Source organism: Pan paniscus, chromosome 3 (genome assembly GCF_029289425.2).
Source record: "Pan paniscus chromosome 3, NHGRI_mPanPan1-v2.0_pri, whole genome shotgun sequence".
In the NCBI taxonomy this organism is placed as follows: domain Eukaryota; kingdom Metazoa; phylum Chordata; class Mammalia; order Primates; family Hominidae; genus Pan; species Pan paniscus.
In genome coordinates this window covers 163,754,595-163,776,109 of record NC_073252.2, presented here as the reverse complement: position 1 = coordinate 163,776,109, position 21,515 = coordinate 163,754,595, and the positions used below count along the sequence as shown (strand labels likewise).

The window sequence follows — 21,515 nt, the reverse complement described above, 5'->3', positions numbered from 1 at the left end:
TATCTTTAACTTAAGAATAATTCCTCCACTGCAGCCAATCCTCTTTCTAACCTTCACTCAACAATTTGAAAGAACAGTTCCTTCCCTCTGAAGGACACTGCAATCAAAACAGAGCTATTATCATATTACAAGGCCTTAGCTACCAGCAGGTGAACTCTCATCTCATCAACTCCTCAATAAATTATAAATGGATCTTCTAGCTTGTGTTAAATAAAGAAAGATAGTGAATACGAAGACAAAGCATAGAGCTCTAAAAATAGATATGATATAAATGTTTATTCAGAAAAATAGGTATTATGTTTGTACAACACAATATATTTGAAGTAGGAGTAAACAATGTTTAGTCTGATGAACAGGCAGACAAAAGCAACTTTAGGACAAAAAAGCTCAAGGTCAAGAATACATAAATCAGCGCTGTTCCATAAATCATCCAGGGCACTTGATAAATGTAAGGTTAAAAGAAGTCTTAGAAAAATGAAAATGTATTCAGATTTTATTAATGCAAACAATGTGCTTCTAAGTAGGATCAGTTAAATGCTAAACAATGATTTGGGAGTTGAGTGTGTTTCTATAAAAAAAACCCAAATCTATAATTAACAGCAGTTTAAAAATAAATTCTGTAATAATTTAAAACCCCACTAAGCCACAGAGAATGCCAGTACTGAATTTCCTCAAGTACAATTAAATAAATTAAATATACTTAATCCATAAGTGTATGCATACAACACTGTTCTGATTAAGAAGATAAATACATGCTAAACAAAATACAACATACACCAAAAATTAATAAGTCCAGATAATATAGTGTCTGATTATAATGCAGGAAGTGGAAACATGTATATTCAAGTTGTGGTAATTACTTGTGAATTTTCTTCAATAAATGTGATTGTCCCGGGCTAGCTGACCCGTACTACATAAGATGTTTCAGAGTTTGTTGATTTATTCTCAAATATAAAAGTCAAACTTTATTATTTAAAAAACTAAAGGAAAATTAGCAAAACAAAAAAGTGGGCACTACTAAGTCCAAATGCTTAGCCTGTTCATTGACAGCAAGGTGAGTGGATGAGATGACATAAATTTTTTATTTTTCTTTGGGAAAGAGTCTCAATCTGTCACCCAGGCTGGAGTGCAGTGGCTCAATCTCAGCTCACTGCAACCTCCACCTCCCAGGTTCAAGTGATTCTCTTGCCTCAGTCTCACGAATAGCTGGGATTACAGGCATGCACCAACACTCCCAGCTAATTTTTGTATTTTTAGTAGAGATGGGGGTTTCACCATGTTGGACAGGCTGGTCTCGAACTCCTGACCTCAGGTGATCCACCTGCCTCGGCCTCCCAAAGTGCTGGGGTTACAGGCGTGAGCCACTGCTCCTGGCCAAGATGGACATGTTTAAATGCTGTCATTGTCACTTATTAATTACATCATCGCATGCAAAGCTCAAAAGCTTTATCCCAGTTTTCTGTAAAATGGCTATCATGATAATATAAACTTCACAATGGTGTTTCTTGTGAGAGTAATAATGTGTGAGCAATACAACTACTTCTGCAATAATATTAGGGAAAGTAAAAGCATAATGAATTATTAATATAAAGAAGCATACCAATGTTCTAATCACAAGAAATTTAAAACAAAACAACTGAGAAGTTAAATTTACAAAACCTTATATCATGTGATCCATCTTATTTTAAATTAGATAATCCATATGTATGTTCCTTCTAGCATACAAAATTGTGTTTGAATTGTGTAAACACCACTTAGATTGTGCGTTGTTGAGGAATTATTATAATAAACTCTCATTCTTTTAAGTAGTTACTTTTATAGCTGACTCCACATCCATCTGCAAATATTTTTGCTGTCTAATGTCTATAGCTCCCATCATATCTCAAAGGTTGAAAACTTCCCCTTCTCCATATTCTGTAGGAACACATTTATAATTTTACTAAGAATAATGATAACATAAGTAGACACACAATAATTTGTATTAGGTAAGTCTCCAAAGAAACAGATAAACTTGGCCGGGCACAGTGGGCTCATGCCTGTAATCTCAGCACTTTGGGAGGCCAAGGTGGGCTGAATAAAATAAAAACACCTGAGGTCAGGAGTTCCAGACCAGCCTGGCCAACAGGTGAAACCCCGTCTCTACTAAAAATACAAAAACTAGCCAGACATGGTGGCGGCAGGCACTTTTAATCCCAGCTTCTTGGGAGGCTGAGGCAGGAATCGCTTGAACCTGGGAGGCAGAGATTGCAGTAAGCCCATATTGCATCACTGCACTCCAGCCTGGGTGACAGAGCAATACTCCATCTCGAAAAAAAAAAAAAAAAAAGGAAAAGGAATCTTTAGGGCAAAGAAAGAAATAAAAAGATGTTGAATCAACTTAGTAGTTGGTAAATTTAAACTATTCATAAATCCATAGTTCCTTTCCATTTTTAAATATCATAAATACAATTTTGGTTTAAAATTATGTTTAAATAAGGAAATATTAAAAGAGATAAATTACTAGAACATTTTAAAATACATTTCCGTTATAACTGCATAGCCAAGCCCAAACCATCCTTTAAAACGAAGCACCAATATCAACTCCAGGAAGCTTTTCTCATCCAGTATGCAGCCCGGACAACAAGCAGCATAGCTGGAGAACAGATAGGATATAAAAATAAAGGCAAGAGGCCAACAGGAGTCCTGCAAGCTGTCCAGAAAAGAGAGGATGACACCTAGACAAGGGATTCACTACAGGAATGTGAGATACTAAGAGGGCAAAAATAGGCCAGGCGCGGTGGCTTACGCCTGTCATCCCAGCAGTTTGCGAGGCCGAGGCGGGTGGATCATGAGGTCAAGAGATCAAGACCATTCTGGCCAACATGGTGAAACCTCATGTCTACTAAAAATACAAAATTTAGTCGGGCATGGTGGCACACACCTGTAGTCCCAGCTACTTGGGAGGCTGAGGCAGGAGAATTGCTTGAACCCAGGAGGCGGAGGTTGCAGTGAGCCAAGATCACACCACTGCACTCCAGCCTGGTGACAGAGTGAGACTCTGTCTCAAAAAAAAAAAAAAAAAAAAAAAGGCAAAAATAATAGTAATAACCCAGGAACTCATTGAGTATCAGGAGGGAAGCAGAGGGAGGAAGGAGGCAACAATGTTCCCCACAGTTCTGGCTTGGGCTGCTGGATGGCCCTGGCTACCATTCACTAAATGAGGGAATATCTGCTGGGTAGATGAATAAACATACCCACGAATAAATTAAAAGAAATAGCTAAATGCATTTTCTTTTGCATCTTGGCAATATAGTTTAGCCAAGAATCACATATACAAAAGCAGTTATATAAAATATATTCCATTCAGAATATAGGCGAATTCTCTCAAAATATAAGTAACTATGATTTAAGTAATTGAAAAGAAGCTTTAATTCATTTTGACGCTAAATTAAGTGAAGCAACTGTTTAAAACAATGCATTCAAACTCCATGCGTGTTGAAACTGGCCTGCCATTCCTACAGCCTCCACATAAATGTGCATCCATAGATATGTACACTCTATATAAGTATTCTTTGTTTATTAAAAGTAGAAACACTTGCATATTTGGGAACATAGGTTGTACATATGTTCCTGTGGGAATAGGCAACACTTTTACATAACAATAGAGATTCTAATCCTCAAAATCCCTTTATTTTTAGATTATCAATTTATGTTATACTTTTAAAAATTTCACTATGTTACTTGACATAATTAAGGAAGACTTACTGAGAGAATATTAGGGACAATAGTTGGTCTAAATACTAAACAGTTATAAGCAAAAGGTCATGGGATTATAGAAAAACTAAATTAAGATAAAATGCAGATTAAAACAAAAGAATAGTTAAATTAAGCATCCTAGTAATAAGAAGGGAAAGTAATCCTATGAGTAGGGTAAAGTGGAGGTCAATGCATTTAGAAAATGAGAATCATAGAAAAAGGGGACCCCAAAAGAGAGAAAATCTGAGAACAAATCAATCATTTAAGACGAGAGAAAATACGTTACCACTCGTATACCTTAGAAATGATCTCCTTCACAAATAAACTGCTAATTATTGGGTTAATGGGAAGATGAAGTGTTGTAATAATAACCATTCTCCTCCCTATGTGGACATCTGTTGTCCTCACAGTATATGGAATACAAAAGATTATAAGACAGGCAAGTAGCATTAGCTACTAGTTGTCCTTTAAAATGCCTTATGCGTGAAAGGCTTGGAAACCATCATAATGACGAAGGATTTGCCTTTTGGAAGCAGTGTCCAGAAACCTATTCAACCCCAATGTCGAGCAGCTCTACATTCCTTTCCCATCTGCTTGTGGCTACATGATGTGGCAATGAATGAGGGTGTCTTATAGTAGTAGAGTGCCAGAGCTCTAAGGGATCATATTCTTTCTTAACACAACAATGCATAAAGAGACTTTACTCTCCTGTCTCTAAAGCCAAGAGCAAGAAATGGCAATGAAAACAACTGCAAACTGAAGGAAACATATCCTATACTATCCCCTTCCTAACCTTATTTCTGTATTGAGCTTTTTCATGATGAGTATGCACTGACTGTGTAATAACTAATTGTGGTTTCATATACCAACCTAATTTATATTTTTGGCATATATGAATAAATATAAGAATATATTACAAGGTATTTATCAGCTATAAATTTCATAAACTGATAGTATGATTTTAAGGAAAATTAAAATATATACATTTTAATGCCATCACTCTTCTGATACATTAAAAATTTTATATATCATTTAGTAAAGTTCAGCAGTATTTACAGCCTGCCTGTTAGAAACTTGCCCTCTTGGACTCAAGGCCCCACTTATCACAGACCATAAAACCCATAGTCTTGTATATCTAACTATATTCTTTATCAGGTCAGTATTTTTTTCAAGATTAACCTCTACAAAACAGTGCCATAAAATGCAGATCTAATAAAGCTGTGAGCAAAAACTGATGAGAAAAAAAAGCTGGCATTAAAAGTAGCCAAATATATTTTATTGGCTTCATTTGCCAGCATTTCTTTTATTTTTTAATTTCAACTTTTATTTTTAGATACAAAGAGTACATGTATAAGATAGTTACATAGGCATATTGCACCCAGGTAGTGAGCATAGAACCTAACTGGTAATTTTTCAATCCTTGTCGCCTCCCACCCTCTCCCCTCTAGTAGTCCACAGTGTCTATTGTTTCCATGTTTACGTTCATGTGTGCTCAATATTTAGCTCCCACTTATAAGTGAGAACATGCAGTATTTGGTTTTCTATGCCTGTGTTAGTTGATTTAGGATTATGGCCTCCAGCTCCATCCATGCGGCTGAAAAGGACATGATTTCATTCTTTTTTATGACTGCCTAGTATTCCAGGTCTATAGGTACCACATTTTAAAAATCCAACCCACCATTGATGGACACCTAGATTGATTCCATGCCTTTGCTATTGGAAATAGTGCAGTGATGAACATGAGAATGCATGTGCCCTTCTGGCAGAACAATTTATTTTGGTTTGGATATATACACAGTAATGGGATTGCTGGGTTGAGTAGTAGTTCTGTTTTAAGTTCTTTGAGAAATCTTCAAATTGCTTTCCAATATGGCTGAAGTAATTTAAATTCCCATCAACAGTGTGTAAGTGTTCCCTTTACTCTACAGCCTCTGCAGCATCTGTCATTTTTCATCTTTTTAATAACAGCTATTCTGAGTGAGATGACATCTCATTGTAGTTTGGATTTGCATTTCTCTGATGTTTAGCAATGATGAGCATTTTTTCATATGTTTGTTGGCTGATTGTATCTCTTCTTTTGAGAAGTATCTGTTCATATCCTTTGCCCATTTTTTAAATGGGGTTATTTGTTTTGTTTGTTGATTGGTTTAAGTTCTTTATAGATTCTGGATTTTAGACCTTTGTCAGATGTGTAGTTTGTGGATATTCTCTCTCATTGTGTCAGTTGTCTGTTTGCTTTGTTGATAGTTTCTTTTGCAGTGTAGAAGCCCTTTAGTTTAATTAAGTCCCACTTGTCAATTTTTATTTTTGTTGAATCGCTTTTGAGGACTTAGTCATAAATTATTTCCCAAGGCCGATGTCCAGAATGGTGAGCCCTATGTTTTATTTAAGGCTTCTTATAGTTAGAAGTCTCACATTTAAATCTTTAATTCATCTTGAGTTAATTTATGTATATGGTTATATACGGTGAAAGATAGAGTCCAGTTTCATTCTTCTGCACATGGCTAGCCAAGTATCCGAGTACCATTTGTTGAATAGGAAGTCCTTTCCCCATTGCTTGTTTTTGTCTGCCTTTCCACCAGGGATTTCTGACAAAAGAGTAAGAAAAAAACAAACTCCAAAGGAATACTCAGCTTTATAACCCCCTCCTCTCTGTATGAAAACCAAACACAATCCGAGCTCAATTTATAAACTCTTACTCTCTTCTGGGTTGTTCACAGATGAGTCACCCTATTTAGACTTACATGTACAGTTATGAATCTTTACTCCATTTATATACTTGCAGTTATTGGTAAGCCTACTGCATCAGTGTAGCTTAATGTCATTTGGCTTGTGGTAAGTATTTTATGCCAATATCATTGTCCTTATCCTGATAAGTCATGAGTGCACTTCATTTAAGGAAAAGAAGAACCTTAAACATACAACTATATGTAGGGCTCAAAGCTAACTATTTCAGAAAGAGAAAGAAGCAAAAAGGGAGACAGATATATCCACATGCACAGAGTGGCTGAGAGGGGCAGAGAAAGAAACATAAAAAAAGAGAAAGAACAAGAGGAAGGGAGGGGGCTATTTGTTGAACATTTAAAATTCCAGCTCATACCAATCAAAACAGCTGTTATTAAAAAAATGAAAAACAATAGACACCTGCAAGGCTGTAGAGAAAGAGAATGCTTACACACTGTTGTTAGGAATAAAAAGTAGTCCAGCCATTGAGGAAAGCAGTTTGGAGATTTCTCAAAGAACTTAAAACACAACAACAATTCAACCCTGCCATCTCATTACTAAGCCTATATCCGAAGGAAAATAAATCGTACCACCGAAAAGACACATGCACTGGTATGTTCATCGCAGCACTGTTCACAATAGCAAGGCCATGGAATCAACCTGGATGTCCATCAATGGTGGATTGAATAAAGAAAGTGTGATACATACATACCATGAAATACTACGCAGCTATAAAAGGAATGAAATCAAGTTCTTTGTAGCCACGTGAATGGAGCTGGAGGCCATAATCCGAAGTGAATTAACTTAGGAACAGAAGACCAAATACGACATATTCTCACTTATAAGTGGGAGCTGAACATAGAGTACACTTGGACATAAAGATAGGAACAATAGACAGTATGGACTACTAGAGGGGAGGGAATGGGAGGCGGCAAGGGTTGAAAACTACCTGTTGGGTTCTATGCTTAGAACCTGGGTGACAGGATCATTCGCAGCCCAAACCTCAGCATCACACAACATTCCCATGTAACAAACCTGCACATATAGCCACTGAGTCAAAGACAAAAGTTTAAAAAAAGGCCAAGATAGAAGAAAAAGTCATTCCCAAAGATTTGGGGAACTAAAATTTAACACTAAAAGATATATATAGAGAGATATATCGATATCTATATATATGTATATTTATATATCTCTCTCTATATCTATATGTACATTTATATATCTCTTTTAGCTGTCCCTTACTCCTGGTACTTTATTAGCTGTAATACAGTAATTTGCTTTTCATACTGTTTCAGAAATACAAAATATCTTTTTCACAGATCATAGTGCTTTCTTCAATGTGGTTTTATTGTATTAAATAAAATAATGTACACATTATTATTTCTATATTTCAGGTAAGAAAATGGCCCATTAATGTATGTATTTTACACAATTGAAATCTAAAGTAGAAACTATACTTCTAATTATCTTCCTGTTTATAACTGAAATATCCAAGAATTGTAGGCTAAAAAATAAATTACAATATCATAAGGTTAGTTTTTTATTCTTCCTGACTTTCCTACAGTTCAGTGTGCATACAAACCTCCAGTGTGCTTCTCAAATGTAATGTATGTAGACGTACATTTAGAGATATAATCAAGAGAGTTTTACACACAAAGTGTTCACTTATTTAGTTGCTGTTAATCAAATAATTTTCACTTTCTAAAAGTTGAAAAGTATATGCCCAATGTTACTAGACATTAGTTAAGGATCACCCATATCTTTTGTCATAGCAGTATCATTCTCTTATAAATTCATTTTTTCCTATGGAAATTTGAATTTAAAAAATATACCACATATACATGTGTATCTTACATACATACATAAAACATTTTAAAGGGATTTACATAAATATGAATGCAACTTCAGTAAACAGCATGAAGTAATAAATTAATGAATATTAAGTAGAAATGTCTTTTGGTACATGGAAAAATTAGGCAGACATATATTTATACGCAAAAAATTTTTGAAAACTCACTTTCATTATTGAATCATTATGATGTAAAAAGTTTTACATACAGCTTTAAATTCCAAAAATATCAACTGGCCCTTTTAAAACTTAATAGTCCTAAGTTACAAGAAAACTAACAATTACAGTAAAATTGAAAAAAAAACATAATTTCTTACAATTTTCCTTAGCAAATCTAGTATTAAGGAATAGGAAATCCCTTCTCTCAGCAGGAATGTCAACAGAATCCACTGGGTTGAATCAATGAATTATGTACCATCACATACAGAATTATGAACTTCCTGGGAAGTTTCCAGGTATTTCCTGGGATTATTCAACCAACTCACTTTTTCTTGCTTGCACTTGAGTTTTATCTGTCCAACAGAAGGGTTCTATACCATATGTCAACGAGTACATATTAATTTTTTATGAATGAATTAGCTAGCCCTCTTCTATAGCCTAAAAGTTCCCTGGACTGACAACAGAAATCATAAAAATTTAATTAATATAAGAATTTCCCAATAACTTATATAAATAAACATAAGCAATTATCTATGTAAAACTCCAATGATTAAGATATCCATCATTTCTCTGATTTTCTGCAAACATTATCAGATTTGCAGCCAATTAAAACTTTTATAGTTATTGCTTTATTGTATCTGCAACCTTAAGTATCTAGAACAATACTTCCAAAAGTGAATTCTATAAGTAAGTACTGGGTAAAAGGAGGTTTCCTTGGACAAATAATTTGGAAAAGACTGTGTTATGCAAAGTTAAACATGTTTCTTTGCTGTAGGATATTTCAAATATTGTGAGTATACTGGAGGTACATAGAATCTAGATTTCTAATGTGGAAAACAGAATATTTTTCTTTATTGGATGATTAAGGCATAGTGTTCCCTTAGAACATTAAGACGTTTCATGAATCTGCTTTTGAAACTTTATTTAGGGGCAAAACATAGAGTAGTTCACTTGCAACTGGTTAGAACATTTTTTTTACAATAAAGTTATAAATTCCTACTGATAAATTTGTAATTTATATGCCATTAACCATGGTACTTGCAAAAAAATATCATCCAGGATCCAATTCTGAAGTTCAAATAAAGGATATTCTTTTTATGTTAGAAAGGAAACTTAGCATTTGACTATGAAGTCATGCAACTATTTTATTAAGGACTATCAAGCAACCATTCTATTTTGCTCTTTCACTCATTAAATTAAAAGAAATAAAATATACTATCCCTGTGTTTGAACTTTGATTTCAACAACTTGTTTTTATTTACAGCAATTAGGTGTTCCAGAGTTCCCTCCTGCCTCATTTTATGATTACTGACTTTGAACTGTACACGTCACTTGCCAACAGGGAGGGAGACAAACAAACAGTTGAGTAAATCATGGCTTATTCATCTGGAAGAGCACAAGCAAGTACAGTCATGCTCTTGTGTTTGTGTAGTGCAATACCTGGACATCTATACAGCTTTCTTGCCTGTGCGATATCTCCTTTGCTTAGACGGGTTCGCTGACCAATTGCAGGACGTATGCCATTATCATCACGGGAGGGGAGAATGGTATCCAGAAACATCCCCCTGAAAAAAAGCAGAAGCAAACCACACCTAAGTCACCAAATGAAAACTCATGAATTCCTTACATTTATAAGGTTATTTATTTCAAACTCAAGTCAATCAAAGGGGAACTACACCTTGTGTGCTTTAAGCAGTGTATCAGGCTTTCAAAACACTTTCATCAAAGCAGAAAAAAAATGCATGTTAAATGTGTATACCTAGTATAAACTCAATGATGACATTCATTTGTTTCCTTGAAACATGTATGTTCTTAAAAATATGGAATACCTTATAATCCCCCACAAAGTACACCATGACATTTGTTTTGGTTTCCCAAGCAGATCTAAGAATTCCTTAGATTATCAGGTTGTGAAACAATGATTCCTCATAGAGGTCTATTTCCCTAATAGCAAACTACAGTAAACAATGTTGAAGTTACTAAAATTGTAAGAGTAAAACAAAATATACATAGGTTAATTTTTCTGAATTAAACTACTAATTTAACCTAAGTATTCTTAGAAGTCCAAGTATTACAACATATGTTAAAAAAAAGATAAAAAAAAAACAAAGAATGCCAAAACTTAGGGCAGTTTAAAGCAATTTTTTCAATTTTTCCATGGTAAAACTAGTAAATAAGAAAACCTAATCAATGGCATAATAATGTTAAACTACAGATAGTGAGTTGTTTGGGACTCAAGATTGTGGTAAAAGATTCACTAATTTTTCCTAATATGCATGACCTAAAGTTCTGAATATAGCGCCCTAAAAATACTTTCTAATTTTTTTAATGTATGTCAAATATTTATAGCCCTAAAGAAGTAGGAGCTTAAAAGTTAAATGAACTGGGAGGCTATTCCAAGGGTTTGAGAAGTATGAGTTGTGTGTTTGTGGATTTACCAAAAACAAACAACAACAAAAAACCTTTCTATAAACATATTTTAAATTAAGAAATAAAATTTTATAATATCTTTTAAATTGAGAAAATGATGGAGCACTTCCTTCCAAAACTTATAAATGAATTTAATGCATTTAAACTAACGTTTGCATTAAAAGAACAGCATTTTCAGCTCTACTTAGCCTCCATTAGGAAATAGTTCTAGGTCTGGATTTGTAGCAGTAAATAAAACAAACAGAAATTCCTTCCTTTATGATTCTAATATTCAAATATGAGGAAAGAGACATTAAACAAATGATTAATAATCCAGGTAGTAATAGGTACTATCGAGAAAAATAAAGGTGAGAAGATGGATATTGATTGTGCAGTGATGGGTTGCTTTTAAATAGAGTGATCAAAGTGAAACTCACTTGAAAATTGACATTTTAGTCACACATGAAGAAAGTGAAGATCAGAGAAATATGGGTAACGGGCAGTACAGTGTTTCCAGACAGAAAGAACAAGAAACACAACAGCTCAGAAATGAGAGGACCCCTAAAATGTCTGAGCACCAGCCAGATAATTTAACTTTTACTCTGAGGACAACTGTTAATCTATAGGAAAATGGTAAGCAGAGGAGTAATATGATCTATGAGCAATTTTATTACTAACTGCCCTAGCTCCAAGGTAAGGGAAAGGGCACTAATCTACAGATAACACTAACTCAAATAGGGAGACTGGAACTCTTTACTACAAGATCTAATCATCTACATAACTCCATATGTACATTGTCTGAAAAGACAGGAGAGAAGTAGAGCTAGTGATTTATGGGAATTGACCATCAAAAGTGAGATCTGTGCATATTTCATAAGAAACCACTCCAGGTAGGCCAGTGTAATTGAAAAAGAAATGAGTTACAAGGTAGCATTGAGAAAGGCCTTGTAACTTGAGGCATGAGTCAACAGATACATTAATTACATAAACCCAAATTAATGGAGTATTAAATTTCTGTAGTACTTCAGTACTAACCAAGTATTCACCATTTCAGAAGCATGTATATTACAAAATAGTCACTCATATAAAGACCCTATAGATACATTCCTATTCTTCCCATAAGTGATTTCCTAAATATATTGATGGGCAACATCATAAAAACAATTGGAACTTTTATAGACTCTGTGAATTCAGAATTTTTAAAACTAAGAAACTTCAAATACTTACATTAACAGAATAAAGAACAAAAACCATATGATCATGTTAGTTGATATAGAAGAAGCATTTGACAGATTCAACACCCTTTCATAATAAACACACAAAAATCTAGGAATAGGAGGAAGCTACCTCAACATAATAAAAACTATATATAAAAATCCCACACCTAATGTCATAATCAATGGTGAAAACCTGAAATATTTTCTTTTAAGATAAGGAACAAGGCAAGGATGCCCACCCTTGTCACTTATATTCAACACAGTACTGAAAGCCCCAGCCAGGACAACGAGAAAAAATAAAATAAAAAAAAACCATCCAAATTGGACAGAAAGAAGTAAAATTCTCACTGTTTGGAAATGACTTGATCTTATACACAGAAGATTCTAACTGTTCCACACACACACACAAAATCCCTGTTAGAACCAGTCAACGAATTAAGCAAAGTCATGGGATATAAAATCAAAATGCAAAAATAGCTGCATTTTTATGCATTTACAACAAACAATCCAAAAGGTAACTGATTCCATTTACAACAGCATAAAAAAAACCTTAGAAATAAACTTAACCAAAGAAGCAAAAGATTTTACACTGAAAACTAAAGACACTGCTGAAAGAAATTAAAGAAGAGACAAAGATCCCTTGTTCCTGAATTGAAACACTTAACACTGTTAAGATGTTAATACATCCAAAGTGATCTACAGATTCAATGCAATTTCTATCAGAATCCCAACAACATTTTTTTTGCTGAAATAGAAAAATTTATCCTAAAAATCCTATATGATCTCAAGATACACCAAATAGCTAAAACAGTTTTGAAAAAGAAAAAATATTTGAAAAATTCACACTCCAACTTTGCAGAACTGATTTCAAAACATATTACAAAGCTACAGTAATCAAAACAGTGCAGTATTGGTATAAAGACAGATCTATAGACTGGTGAAATAAAAGAGAGAGCACAGAAATAAACCATCATGTACAAGATCATATTATCTTTGACAAGGGTGTCAAGATTCCTCAATTAGGAAATGACAGTTTTTTCAACAAATGACACTGAGAAAACTGGATATCTACATATAGAATAATAAAATTGGTCTCTTTTAAAAAAAAAACACTTTAAAAAATTAACTCAATGCATTAAATAAATAAACATAAGACCCAAACTATACAACTTCTAGAATAAAACACAAGGGGAAAGCTTCATGGTGTTGCATGTGACCAGGATTTCTTGGATATGTCACAGAAAGCACAGTCAATAAAACCAAAATAGACAAACAGGATGACATCAAACATACAGCATTGTGTACATCAAAGGACACAGCCAACTGAATGAAAAGGCAACCTACGAAATGGAAAAAAATTTTCCAATATTTATATTTATATATATACATATATAAATTAAGTGGTTTAATCAGAATATACAAAGAACTTCTACTACTCAACAACAAAATAATCAAATAACCTGATTTAGACATGGGCATAGGACTTAAATAAAGATTTCTCCAAAGATGATATACAAATGCCACCGAGCATATAAAAAGATGTTCACTAATCATCAGAGAAATGTTAAGTCAAAACCACAATGAGATATGACATCACACTCAGAATGGCTACTATTCAAATAAGAAAAAATAACGTGCTGGAGAGATATTTGCACACCCATGTTCATATCAGCATTATTCACAAGAGGCAGAAGCTACACAAATGCTCACTGATGGATGACAAGATAAACAAAATGTGATATATACTTACAGTGGAATATTATTTGGCCTTAAAAGTGAGAAAATACTTTCACATGCTACAACATAGATCAACCTTGAGGAAACAATGCTGAGTGAAATAAGCCAATCACAAAAGGACAAATACTATATGTCTCCAGTTATATACAATATCAAAAGTAGTCAAATATATAAACAGGAAATAGAATGGTGATTGCAAGAGGCTGAGAAGAGGTAGAAAAGAGAAGTTGTTTAATAGATATAGAGTTTACGTTTTGCAAGATGAATAAGTTATGGACATCTGTTTTACAATGTCAATATACTTAAATAACACTACTGACTTGTATGCCTAAAATGGTTAGGACGGTAAATTTGATGTTTTGTGTTTTTCCATAATTGAAAAAAAAAGAAATTTCAAAAACTTTGAGGGAGTAGCAGAATGAGACCTATGTCAAATTTTTCTTTTCCTGAAAATCATTTAAATATAAGTTAATAAACAGCTTCTTTAAAGACTTAAAAAACAAAATAACGTGAATGAAACAATCAGGCTATCCTTCTAACAGGTGGATATGATCTCCTGTATTGTAAAAGTATTGAGTTTATTTATGAAAAATGCATAGGATGGTTTTGAAACAATAAGATAAGTAATAAACAAAGGCTGATTGGCATTCAACTCACAAGCAGGTGTGGGTGAGGTGGACTACGGTCAACAAGAGCAGATTAATTTATGGGAAAATACACAATGTAACATGGAAAAAAGTATAGAATAAGGGGAAACATACATTTAGAACTTTGCTAAAGATTTATTATCTGTGAAGGACAAAAAGAATAAATTGTTTTTCTCTACTCTCCAGTACCTTCTCTGTTCCAAGGAACCAAAACTCAGGTTAGTTCTAAACAATATAATTCAGTAGCAGAAGAGAGGCACTTCGACTGAACTGGAACCTAAATATCCATTTGTTAAATGTTTTATGGAAAACTCCATTCCAAGCATTTACCAGAAAATAAAATTCTGTAACTCTTTATGATTAATTTCAGGTCAAATTACTAAGCATGTATTTCTATCAAAACTTAAATTCATATTCTAGAAAAAAATAAACATTTGGACAGTTAATTATATTTTAACAAATGAATGCATATGTCTATAAATAATAGATGCTTTAGAAAGGCGTAATTTTAAAAATACGGTTAACACAAATTTTTTAAATAATAAACTTTGGTTTGGAAAAAATGGATAATTAATAAATGTGTCCAAGTATTAAGGTTTCATTTACACACCCTTCTCTACTTTTTACCAAGAAAGTTTTATAAAAGCAGCTTAATACATTTGAATATTTTTCCCTTTTCCTGACCTTGCCTTCAGAAATAGATGTCAATGAACTGTGAAATGGACATAAGTGGGCAAAAAAAAAAAAAAAGAGTTGAAATGACATACGAGCATAAAATGGGCATAATTGGAAAAAGGGGCGAATTCAATGGTTTAACAGTTCCAAATTCCTTACCTGGGAACTATTTGCTTGATGACATCATCTTTAGAATGAAGTAGATCAAAACCCAAATTTATTGCATTCTTTAAAAGTAGCTTTAAGTCATTAATGACATAATTTTAGGGTTAATGAGTGATGAACTATAATTCTAAATTATATGAGGTAAGCTATGTTTCTAATTTGTTATTTGACAATTCATTTAGTAATATCAATTTTTGAGTGTAAGTTGCACTTGAGCAGTAGAAAATACACAGTATAAAGCACAAGTCGCCTAGATTGTGACATTTTAACAGAACTGCTAAATAACCTATTTAGCTTATGAATATCCAATTTTCATTAAACAATTCTTTGCCAATTTAACATGCTGATTGGTTTGGTAATGCTTTTAATTCAACTTTTTAATGATTTAGGAATATAAAATTATTTACATAATTTATGCCATCTTATTGGTATAAATTTTATATATTAAATTCATATATTTGGTAGAGAATTTAAAAATATATTTTTAAAATGCCTTTTAAATACTTGCTCTTGTCTATAAATGTTCATGAATTATTTTTCTACTTTCTGCAGTTAGGTAGCAATATTTGAAAGTAATTGTAGTTCTAACGTCAGGCATAGCTTTGTGAGGAGCCACATGGAGGAAAGGAATTAAAAGTCAAAAGGTATAACCTGAGACTCCAACCTTGAGAAGGTGTTCCTGGCATAGTGCATGATACTGTCAAAATCATATCTTTCTCCAAGTGAGTTTACTTCTCCAGGCTCCATCTTCAGAAAATTGTACTCTTGACCTAAGAACCAGGGATAAACAAAATCTCAGAAGCCTTTTAACTGACAGAAAATAGACCAGAAGGCCTTTCCTACACCTGCATCTGTTCTTTGTGAAATGACTGATCTTGCTGATCGAATTTACATACAAAACACATAGGCACATGCAGAAAGCATCTGTCTTCACTCTACCATCATATTGAAAAGCAATATTGAATTGGAACAAACTGTTAATTTCTGCAAAAAGGTGGACTACGAAAAAGCATACTTTGTTTTATATGTATGCTCTTTTACCACCTCATAATATTTATTTCTTTAAAATCTTACTGCACTTTTGGTAATGTACAAATAATTACAAAAAGTTATGTTTTTATCTAATGAGTTTCCCATTTTTATGACTAGGTTTGCCAGGTCATACAAAAATCATCTTCCTATTTGGTTTAGATCCTTTCTATGAAACAATAGGAGAAGATATAAAAGCAATATTAGTTAAACAGAACTCTGCAGGCTTTTGCTCCACGATTTCATCACTCAAGATAAAACAGTAACAGCAAATTCTCTACTTTCATTTAAAAATGAAACAAGTTTATTCTTGATGAAAAGGCAGTTCTCCTTTGAGATTAAGAAGAACATGCTTCAGAACGTAAATGCTTTTCCAAATTTCCACATCTGTTAGTTTAACTTCTGGACATCTTCATTTTTAACAGATTTTTCAATTGCCTGTTTGTATCTGTATTGTAGTATTATTTCTCAAAATTTGAAAAGAACACAGACTTAAATTCAATGATTCCGGAAAGACACATTTCTTAAAACAGAGTTTAAGCTTTGGTGACTCAGTTTTCACAATTTAAGTACCCAAAGATTGTACAAATCATATCACTTAGGTAACAAAAAGCTTTGAAACATCAAAATACAAAGAAAGATGAGCTACAGGAATTCCAAATTCACTTTTGAAGCTAAAAATGGAACTATTATGCCATTCATCTACTTAGGTTTTTAATTCCAATTGTCATATTTCAATCAAATATAAAAAGATCCCATTAATACAGAATTTTCTAAAGGCAATAAAGAAATTGAGTTATGTCTCTTCAATACGTGATAAAGGAAATGTGGGGTATTCACTTGAGAATTAAGAATGAAGAATCAACCTGAAGTTACAGAACCCAAGTCCCAGAACAAGGTGTTTTAGTCTGTCTTTGAATGAATTTACACAATACATAATTTAAAATTAACTAACCAGACCTTATAATGAAATACGTGCTCCACAAATCTCTGATAGGTCTATTTATGTTACAACCATTCTTGGGAAATATTCAACATACTCTTCAACCCATGATAGAGGCAACTGTTAAAACACCTGTCTCATAAGGAATCTGAAGTCTAATATAACAAATCTATGATCAGATTTTCAAAAAGCTATGGATCTAATTTTATACTTATTTACCTGTAAGATTTCAATTTAGAACTTAATATGGGACCAGATTCTCTAACTAAAGCAAAATATTCCATAAAAATTTCTGAAAGTAGAACATTACACAACTTCAGCAATACATTTTAATGCATCTAACTTGAGAACTTAACGTGTATATGACACAACAATTTTTGTTAGTTAAAAACAACATAGCCATACACAGCCCAAATAAAAGAAAAGTAGACTTATTACATGAAAGGAAAGAGAAGCAGAATACATAGCACTAAGGGAAACCACATTTGACAATTTTAAAAATGGCAAGCCTCCTTCTTGAAATCATATTCTAACATGGACTAGAGTAACCCAATCCTTATACCAATTTGGTTCCTATCATAATCACTGATTTTGCATATAAATGTGAAGCCAAAGTTTGTGCTTATTAGACATCACCCTTGACTAAGACTTGATCTTAAGTTTCTGAGTGACAGCAAATCATAAATTTGTTGAAGATTAATCTTCAACATGAACACTTTTATACTGGAATTGCTCTGTTACAGTGGTTCCCATCATTCAGGAAATCTCACCCAATAGATTTTTTTCTGTTGGCCATAATGTTTGGTCAAAAGAAAATATTACAAACCATAATTTCCTTAGCACTGTTTTAGGATTGCACATTTATTTATACTACACTTTATATACACTTCCCCTTGTTTCAGGTACATATTTAGATTGAAACAGGATCCTATTTTTAAGAGTAAAAACCATTTTTGAAAGTTACATCTTTTATAAATTTTTTCCAAGTAATAAAATGTTTGGCAAATAGAAAACACTAATAACTCTTGGTAACAGCAAAGTTCTCATTTATGTGGTAGTTGAAATAATTTTCAGATTTATTTCCTCTTTATTTCCCTCCTAGTGATATATAGGACGAATCTTGATAGTCGGCTTATTCATTAGAGTCTTCTATATAGAGAAGAATACTTTTTTTAAACTTATTTTGATATCTAACCCTACAGATCACTTCGCCATTCTTCAAATTATTTATTTCCTTGGCTTCTAGGACACCACAATCCACTGATTTTTCTCTTACCTTTCAGGCAATACCTTCTTAGTCTTTTAGGACATACTCTACCAAGTATTGCTTAAATATTGTTTTTACCCATTTTATAGTCTCAACCTTTTTTTCTTCTCCACCCAGTTTTTCCCTAATTAGTCAAATCTATGTCCAATTTTTATCTTTAGATACATCCTGAAGTCCAGACTCACCTTTCCTTTCTCTACAAAATAAGGATCATACAAAGGTTTTTTAAATTCAAGGATATGCTAAATTGAATCATTATTTGTCCTTCTCTTTCTCAAAAACATGCTGTTTTATCAATATTTCAATATCTCAAATGTTTCATGTGATGGTACCAACATTCGTCTTGTTGCCTAAGAAGAAAACTTTTGAAGATTTCCCCTCACATGATGATATTCCTCTTAAAATATTTTTGAAAGACTATTTCCTCTTCTTCCTCTTGATGTGTACTACCCTAAGAACTTATTCACCTCTCATACCTATTTATTTAGATTTCTATTAGGTTTCCTGGACTTCAGGCACACCCCCTCCCCCACCACCCAGTTAACGATTGCTATAAGTCTGACTGGGAAAATGAGTTCTCTTTATTTTAATCTGAACTTTTCCTGCTTATAATCCTTTAATTATTCCCCACTAGCTAGAGAATAAAACCTGAATTTCCTCCCCAGGTTTACATCATAGAGAATCTTTTCTAAGTAAAGGATAAGATACCAACTAATCTCCCACTTGTAACTTACCATCAACCATAATGGTCACATAAAAATAATTCAATTTTCTGTAATTGTAGCTTTGCTCATGAAGTCCTTTTCGCTTGAAATTTAATCACTCTTCTGTCCGCCTGAAATACTTCTGCTTTACTTCTAAATTTCCATTCCTTTACAACTCCCTTGACTCACTAAGGCACTTTTCGTCATGCCTTGCTTGGACTCTACGGTATTCTCAACATATATTACTAACTACTGTCACTTTTCTCACTCACTTGCAATCATTTATATATCTGCACATATCCCACACTAAACTTTGTATTTTCCATGACAGTATCTTCAACGCCTAACATTGGCTCAATAAATAATTGGCATCAAATATATAATGAGCAAATAAAGAGATCAGTATTGTTAATTACAGAAGGAATTCAATGTTTGTAACAAAACTGATCATGAATAAGAAAATAAAAACACATTTTTACTTTGCTTATGCTTAAAATACCTTACAAGAAAATTCCAAACAACAGAATATTTTTCGGCAACTGAAATATACTGATCTTTATGCATGTAAAAGTTAAATAAAAAGTCTTACATTGAGGCCATTATCAAATATCAACTATCAGACAAAAATAGGTTTTAAGTAGAAATTATATTTCAATTACTGAAAATTTTCCTAAGAATTTGTCTTTAGGGTAGTCAGGTTTAAGAGGAAAATCTCAGAAAAAACTATTTATATTAGCTTGGAAATGACTCATTTCACTGGATTTTCTCCAGAAATTGTACCTGGTATAACACAGATTCCTATGGTAGCAGCACGTTTTATGGCAAACCCCGGGCCTTTTTAAAATCCTTATAACATAAATTATAGAACTAAGTACAAAAAATGCTTCAGTAAAAAAGAAACATTTAATAATATTAATTTATGGCTCAATAGCTCACACCCATTCTTGGAAAGCACCAAAGTTTAGAAATAAAACAGCTAAATCTTAAAAAAGAAAGCAAGTCTTAAAAATGCATGAAATCACACAGTCTCCAGGAAAAAAAATTAAAATATAAAATCATCATGGGTGATTTTTAATCAAGCAAAATGTTACTCTATCATATCAAAAATATCAGTTTACATTTTTGGGAAAGTGAAATAATAAACTGCATAAATACAATTCAAAGATACCCAGTCAGCTTTAAACCCAACACATTCTATGCCTCTCACCTGGCTGGATGTTTTCTCTTATGATAGTTACGTGGTTATCTCGATCTGGTCGTGTGTGTTCATGCCAAAAGCCTATCACATGGCCCAATTCATGAACAACAATCCCAAATTTATCACAGTTCTTGCCAATAGAGATTGCCTGAGGTCCATTTCCTCGCCGACCTACATAGGAGCAGCATCTGGAATAAAAGAGAAAGTGGAGATGGTGGTGGAAAGGTGGTGCTGGACAACTGACAATATGGTGAATTTTTTGTAAATAGTGATGAGCTATAAAGTCTGACACATTCAGGAGCAGAACAACCTCTTATTACTACATATGACTAGTTTCTGGTATCCTTTCAAATTTAAGTTCAACAGAAGTTTCCAAATAATCAGTTCAAGTGCTTTTGTAATTATCTATATATTAGAAAATATGCTTACATCATTTTTAGAAGCATTCAGAAATACATCAGAAAATAAACTAATTATCATGGTGATGACACTTATATCATGATGACGATGTTGTATTTCTAAGACATATAGTTAAGCTGAAGCCATCAATACACATTTATTTCTAATATAATTTTATCCTCAGAATTCATATTAATTACTTAGGTTACTACTTTGTCAGTGTGGTTATCTGACAATAATTCAATATTATTTCAGTACTAAATATAAAAGTAAAGAAAGTTTATTTTTCCTCTTTGAGAAAAAGAGAGTTAAACTTATTTATGAAAGATGTTGGTTTATCAAAAAGAAGAAATTACTTTTTCTACTCATGGAAGAATTTTGTTAATAAAAGAAACGTTTCAAAGAAGAAGTTAATTAAAGAAAATTACTTTTGGCTGGTTGCAGTGGCTCATGCCTGTAATCCTAGCACTTCGGAAGGCCAACCTGGGAGGACTGTTTGAGGTCGGGAGTTTGAGACCAGCCTAGGAAACATGGTAAGACCCCATCTCTACAAAAAATTCAAAAATTAGCTGGGCATAGTGGCGCAAACCTGTAATCCTAGCTACTTCAGAGGCTGAGGTGGAGGGATGACTTGAGCCCAGGAGTTTGAGTCTGCAGT

General features: G+C 33.1%; 1 protein-coding gene across 3 annotated transcripts in view; it reads right to left on the bottom strand.

Annotated features, from left to right (window-relative positions):
• TLL1 (tolloid like 1) overlaps window positions 1-21,515 on the bottom strand; it is a 232,432-nt gene that overhangs the window by 79,968 nt on the left and 130,949 nt on the right. For all 3 annotated transcript variants that reach the window (XM_003821793.4, XM_063603976.1, XM_034959377.3), the window contains 3 exons: window positions 20,468-20,646; window positions 15,982-16,087; window positions 9,908-10,032 (listed from right to left, as the gene is read on the bottom strand). In XM_003821793.4, the coding sequence (XP_003821841.2) occupies window positions 9,908-10,032; window positions 15,982-16,087; window positions 20,468-20,646 (410 nt within the window). The remainder of the gene's footprint in view (window positions 1-9,907; window positions 10,033-15,981; window positions 16,088-20,467; window positions 20,647-21,515) is intronic.